General features: G+C 41.5%; 1 protein-coding gene across 4 annotated transcripts in view; it reads right to left on the bottom strand.

Moving 5' to 3' along the window:
* Positions 1–6,929, bottom strand: part of AREL1 (apoptosis resistant E3 ubiquitin protein ligase 1) — a 47,225-nt gene that overhangs the window by 25,561 nt on the left and 14,735 nt on the right. For 2 of the 4 annotated variants that reach the window (XM_019640395.1, XM_019640393.1), the window contains exons 2-5: positions 5,025–5,345; positions 2,542–2,602; positions 1,440–1,666; positions 276–513 (exon numbers count right to left, since the gene is read on the bottom strand). In XM_019640395.1, coding sequence (XP_019495940.1) covers positions 276–513; positions 1,440–1,666; positions 2,542–2,557 — 481 coding nt within the window. In that variant the 5' untranslated portion in view covers positions 2,558–2,602; positions 5,025–5,345. Of the gene's footprint in view, positions 1–275; positions 514–1,439; positions 1,667–2,541; positions 2,603–3,785; positions 3,934–5,024; positions 5,346–6,929 lie in introns of all 4 variants that reach the window. The other 2 variants (XM_019640394.1, XM_019640396.1) reach the window with 2 other exon arrangements.

Below are 6,929 nucleotides of genomic sequence, written 5' to 3'. Positions count from 1 at the left end.
TTTTAGCTGAGCCATCCTGCTACCTATTGGCAGCTCAGCGGCTGCTCAGCTCAGGCTGGACTCAAACCGCTGTTGCTCAGAGCTCAAACTCTTGAGCGAGCTCTTAACCAACTGAGCCACTCGGCCAGCCCAAGTTATATATTTTAAGTAGATTAATTACATGACCTATGAATTAAATCTCAATAAAGACATTATTTTAAAAAAGGTATTATTGCAAAAAGAAACAGGAAGGGAAGGAAGGAGGGAGATAAAGGGAGGAAGAGAGAAGAACGTACCAGGCTGAAAAATCTTGTAGTAGGGACTGTAGGCTACATTTAATCCACCAAGTTTCACTGAGATCTCGTAACGCCCAGCCCTGCGCACAGTGAAAGCCACCTTGACCACGTTGGAACTGGGCTCCTGAAGGACTTCCTGGGTCACCGGAATTTCCACTGCCAGCTCAACATGGGAGATGTGAACTCTTAGTCCCACAGGCCGATGTGCGGGGAAAGGCTGCCCGTTCTTATAGAATAACTACAGTAGGGAGAAGAGGGGGATCCATTAGTGAGCAGGGGAAGGAAATCATTTCCCATCTAACTAAACAGTGTGGGGCGAGAGGAGGTAGCTAGTAAAACCCAGTACCCACCCTCTCTTACAGTCCTATAGACACAAGAAGACACAAATTCTCTCAATACTTCAAGGAAAACCATTAAATCATGAACAAATTCTTAACCTGTTTTGAGCACGGGGTAAAATACACCGTGAAATCAATTTCAATTGACATTTCTGAACCACAAAACGCTGCCTCCTCTGTCCTACCAGCCCTTTTTATTATATTATCACTGCTAACCCAGATGGAAAGGTAAGTCGGTGGGTACCACTGGCACTGAGTGAACTAAACACCAGGCAAGTCCAGGAGGGTTCAGGCCATCAGGCCAAGCATAATGCTGCAGTGGACAAGTCATCACAGGGGGCAGAAAACTACTTCTCTAAAGGGCCAGAGAGTAAATATTTCTGGCTTTCTGGGTCATACACAGCTATTCAATTATGGTTAACTGCTCAAGTGTGAAAGCAGCTATTGGCAAAACATGAAGATGAATGGGTGTGGCTGTGTTCCAATAAAGCCGTATTTACAGAAATAGGAGGTGCATCTAATTTAACCCTGGGCCATAGTTTGCCAACCTCTGATCTACGACACCTACTCTTTCCAGTAATATTTTCATTTTGAAAAGGTAACATTAAGCTTTATACTTCTTTAAAGCTAAGCACCCATTAAACCAAAATGATAGAGAAACATATGACTCTTCTGACATTAACAATTCCCAAGTTCCTGGGAGGGACTGAAAAACAAGGGAACATGTTAACATGCCAGGCCAGCACCAGCAACAGGCTGAACCGGGCTCTGAAAAGCAAGTGACTCAGAAACCCCAATGGGTATGGAGACAGAAACATGCCCTTACATGCACTCGGAAGGCCATGCTGTGGCCCACCTCATAGGGGTCCTTCCAATCCCAGGAGACTTTGCAAGACCGGGGATCCAGGTAGTTTCCCCGCACGTAGTCATAAATAGTCCGGTCCCCTCGGCGCTCACGGTCCTCATTCTGGAGAAAGCTGACTACACGTGCGGCGAGCTCAAAGAGGAACTTAATTGTGAAGAAGAATGCAACCACAGACACTGTGATTCCACCTATGCAAGAGAGAACACACAGACACCTGCCAGTTACATGCTACAGCTTCTCACTATGGAACAGGCCAGCCATCTCTCTAAGAATTAAAGAAGTCAGGACGAGATAGCAAGACTTCCAAAGAAACACTGCACTGGGTACCTCTGTGGGGGAAGAAAGGAACTTCTCTACCATGGCTCAGACACAACAGTCCTTGGGCCAACTCCCACCCACTGCCTGTTTTTGTAAATAAAGTTTGATTCATTTACATATTGTCTAGGGATGCTTTTAAACTAAAGCAGCAGTTGTGGCAGAGACTGCACAGGCTGGGAAGCTGAAATAGTTACCCATTGGCCCTTCATAGAAAAAGTTTGCCAGCCCTTATTCTATACAATGGACCACATAATCATGCCCACCCCTCGCCCCCCACCTTCCTGCATGTGCTTGGCCCTCTCAGAAGTAGTAAAAAGAGTGCATTTTGTCCTGCCATTTGGAATGCTTCCCCCACTTTGTCCACTTGGCAAAAGCCCTCCCCAACCCCCACCAGAGTTAGGGCTTCCCTCTTCTGGGTTCCCTCAAACTCCTGTACATTCATCTATTATAACTTTTCTCCCCCTTATCCACCTCCCCCTTCATGGTATGAACTTCTTGAAGGCAGATCTTTGCCTTATTCGACTTTGACTCTGCAGGAAACAGTGTCTGGAATGGACTACAATTACTCAATAAATATTTCCCAAATGAATGAATTGCACCGCCCACTCTGTGAAGGTACTTTCCGGCACAACTGGAAACATGTCCAAGTCTATTTTCAAGGGGAAAGGGGATAAGAAAGGGAGGCAAAAAGGATGTAAGTGTCCCTAACAAAAAGGTAATAAAGAGAGCTCTTTCCATAACATACCAATAACGTAAAACATCAGGTCCCTTCAATGCCGACAGACAGCCGAGGATCACAGCTGCAACTGCAGAAGAAAACTTGTTTAGTTTTTTCTCCAGCTCTTTCTCACAGCCATCTCAGCTTGACAGGTGCCCTGTGACATACTTCAGAGAAACAGAGATTGCAGCATTCCCCCTAAAGGCTGCTAATCTACTGACCACCCTAGGAATACCACAAACAGCCACTTGCTTTATTGCTAATTACAAAATGTAATAACATGGCTTTCATCTTCTTAGATCCAGGGCCCCGAGACAGTTTCCCTCCCCCATGCAAAGCGGTGCTAATTAACACAAGCAAAGAGGAGAATGGAGTCACTTTCTACTTATATTTGCCTTCTGGAAGCAACTCATCTAAGTAGAAATAGTTATATAAAATGCGGATTTTTAAAAGCAAGTCTTGTCATCATTTTGGCATTATATAATTGAAATTAGCCCTGGCTTGCCCCAATAACAAGCAGTGGGCATGTAAGAGCAGTCATTTTTGCTGTTACCAATGAGACAAACAAATGGGCCCTGTGAAAGATGAGCTCAGCAGAAAGGCCAAGGAGAGAACAAAAGGCGGAGACTGTACTTCTCATCCTAAATGATGCCTGCCAAGGTCGGAACAATTCATTCAGGGACCAGAGTTTGAGAGAAAACTGTTCATTAAACTTATCTCCAGAGTAAGGATTCGTCATTACTCATTTGAACCACCCAAGGTACTGTCAAAGAAAAATGCAAAGTACACTAAAACTCAGTGTATCTTATCACTGAGTTTTGACCTTAGCTTATGTTCTCCATTCTACAATGCACTAAAGTCATTCTTTCTTTTAGGGCCAATATATATTAAGGTTCTCAATGTTCTCTCAACCTAGCACCTTTTATCAGCTCTTTCAGTCCCTTGTGTGTTTTATTTTCCATTTCAGAGTGGTAAATAACATGAGGCAAAGAACTAGTCTTAAAAATTCTCCACAGCATCCAACATGATTGCATGTAATAATTGCAATAAATATGAATAAAATATCTGCTGAATGGATAGGGTCAAATGTCTGTTTGATCCAGAATGTCTAAGGATCAGGAAGTTTCCAGATGGGATCTTCCTTTGAGATATACTTTCGAAAGATTTAAAGACTTCTTAATTAGCAGTATATTCACTTGAGCCAGGGGTTATAAGCTCTTCAGACCCAGAGTTGTCAATTTACTTCAGTTCTGCAAGTAAGTATTACATACCGATGCCTAGAGTTCTAAATTCTCGTGTGTGGCATGGTATCCAGTTTTATGGTCCTATCTTCCTTATCTTGAGTTCTTAATTTTCTAAAAGCTTCCACAGCTTTCTGCTGCTCACACTTTGTCATAAAATTATTTTGGAACTCTCCCCCTGTTTAATTCAAAGCACAAATAAGCAGTATGTTAAGCCTCCACAATACTATTTCATGCAATTCAGCTACATGAGTATTTTGTTTATTTTCAATATCTCTTTAGTGTCCTTGCCCTTATACAATTCAGCAAACTGTGATACCCAAAGCCAGTGGAATAACAGTAGTATGTAGTAGTAAACTAGCAACTTACAACCCCCTTATTGATCCACTTACCATAAGACAAACACTGCACTAAGTGTTTTACACGTTAGCCTAAGTAATTGTCACCATAACAACTTGGTAAAATAAGCATTATTCTCAATTCACAGATTAAAAACAACAACAACTGGGTTTAGAAAAGTTGCTGAACATCTCGCAGCTGGTTAAGTGACAGAGCTGAGACTCAAATCTGTGTCTAACTCTGAATCCCAATGGTATTAACCTGATACAATACTGAATTGTGAAAAAGAATGGAGTTACAGGGACAGTGAAGTATTTGGGAAAAGATTCAAGAAAACAGGTTAAGAAAAAGGTATGAAAAGCATTACCCAATCTTGCTGTGAGAAACTCACCATGAGGCTAAAATTAGAAAGATAAATGCTTATGGCTCTTTTAAAAAATCTTTTGAAATAAAAATAAAGCATGACAGAGGAAAATAGAACGCAGTACCAATTATCTAATGCAGAAGTATCGCTTGCTTGCTAAAAGATCCCAGGCAAGTTGCTTAATACTACAGCACTTTGGCTCACATTACCTACAAAGGCAGGGGGGGAGAAGTACTTGAAAATATCTGTCTCGAGGGAATGTTAGAAAGTTGATTAATATACATATTCTAAAACTCTTTGCTTTCTTTGGAGTACAAAGACTTATAATTACAACATCAAATAAATTTTAGCCCTAACATTGGAGATCAGTTGTAAAAAAGTCATTTCCCAGAAATGGAGAATTTATTTCTTTATACTCAAAGATGCCCCGCTGGGAGCAAAGTCAATTCTAACTGCAACCGTGCACTTTAACAGCTATTCCTTGCTGAAAAGGCATAGGAACTGGTCACTGGGTCCATGTTCTGGATCCCAGTAACAAGTGACTCTTAACTAGACTATTAACTTACCTTTAAACGAGGGCCCATGTTCTGAGAACCGAGTGCAGCACTCCTTCCTCGTCACCGAAGCAGGTAACGTGGCCCTTTCACCTTGTCTTCAACTTCCACATGAGAGAAAATAGCCGCAAGAACAACGGCAAGTGTCTGTCCATCAGACCTTCACTGAGGGCATGTCACAGAAGCAGATGGTCAATGTTTCTGCAATGAACTGGATGCCTTCCAGGGTGGAGAAATATAACCCAAAAATATATCATCCCTGGGCTTCTCTCTAGTGCAGGGCGCAACCAACTGCCAAAGGATGCATCTGTTCTGCTGTCTCAGGATCCTACCCTACAAAGGAAAAAGGGTCAGTGGAATAGGTTTGTATTTCTGCAAAAGCATCCTCAGAAAACAAAAAGAGGAGGTACGACAGGCAGTGGAAACCCTGGGACCCTAAAAGTAAACAAGGGCAGGTAAACTCTGACCAAGTTTTCCCAATTAAAACGCCACAAGAAAAGGCAAGTGGTTCGCCCACTGCCCTAACTGTGTGACTCCCAGAAGGAAGCTCCAGGACTTCAGCTGAACCCAGAGCACAGATTTAGAGGGAGCCTCATCACAACCACATGTCTCGTTTGCCTAATGGGGCTGGAGCACAGGTGAAGGGCAACAAGATGAAAGGAAATGAGAGAGGCTGGGTGGTGACCAGGTTACAGAGGGCCTCTCCATGCATTTCCAAAACATGGCTAAACAATGCTGATATATTTTATCTTTTAACAGTAAAATCTGGTACTATGAGTGAGGGGGAAAAAAAACTTTCAACTTTCAAGATAAAGTCACTAAGTAATAAAATTTAATAAAGTCCATCTGTAACTCAAAGATATTCATGAACTAATGTAGCAGAAAGGGGTTAAGGCAAGGCATACACAAACAGCCACCAAAAAACAAATGAGATGAGACTACTAATCACCAAATGAAAAGAGACAGTCTCCACATGGCAGGAACTGTTCTCAGTGCTTCATGTGTATTAATTCACAACCCCAAAACAGAGATGCAATTATCCCTATTTTACAAATGAGGAAACAGGCACTTTCTCAAGGTACTTCCTCACACACAATAAGTAGTAGACTTGAGTCAAACCCAGACAACCTGGACCCAGAATCCATGCTTTTAATGACTACTGCCCCTCTACCATGGGAAATCAAGAGAGAAAACACAAAATACTAATAAAAGCACAAGAGCAAAATGAGTGAAAGCCAACAGATCAAACAAGTTGGCAAACTTTTATAATTAAAAATAAATAAGTATATGTATTTATTTTAAAATATGGTGACAGACTTGCCAAATACATGAGCCAAAACCTGGGTCAACTAGCAATTGGAACCAGCTTAAAGGCTCTGCAAACAAGAGAAGAGTTACATAAACTATAAGAGATCTATTAGAATGCTATATAAGCATTTTAAAAATGACACTTTTAAAGAATAACAACACAAGGAATTGCTCACAAATAAAATGTTAAATGGGAAAGCAAGCATACAATTATTTACATAGCATAAGCCCAATTTTTAAAGTATTACATTACATAAAGAAGACTGGAAGGAACAACACAAAAATGTTAACAGAGACCATGACCATCTCTTTGGTGCATGGAATTGTAAGTAATTTTTATTTTCTATCTGTACCTTTTAGTCTTTTCTAAATTCTTAATGATGCAAGAACACACAAAAAGTTTCTATTTCTGAAGAATGATTTTTTTTTCCCTAAAAAAGGGAAACAGGCAAGTTATCCTTTGTTCAAATACTAAAACAGTATTAAAAAATTAGCTAAAGGGCCGGCCAAGTGGCGCGATGGTTAAGCGCTGGCTTGGGACGCCAGAGGGCCCCGGTTCGGATCCCACATATGAGGGCCAGTGACACTGCCCTCTACAGCTAAGATGCT

The sequence above is a fragment of the Hipposideros armiger genome, unplaced genomic scaffold, assembly GCF_001890085.2.
Source record: "Hipposideros armiger isolate ML-2016 unplaced genomic scaffold, ASM189008v1 scaffold_49, whole genome shotgun sequence".
Lineage (NCBI taxonomy): Eukaryota > Metazoa > Chordata > Mammalia > Chiroptera > Hipposideridae > Hipposideros > Hipposideros armiger.
The sequence above is the reverse complement of the archived record's forward strand: the minus strand, read 5'-3'. Positions and strand labels throughout refer to the sequence as shown.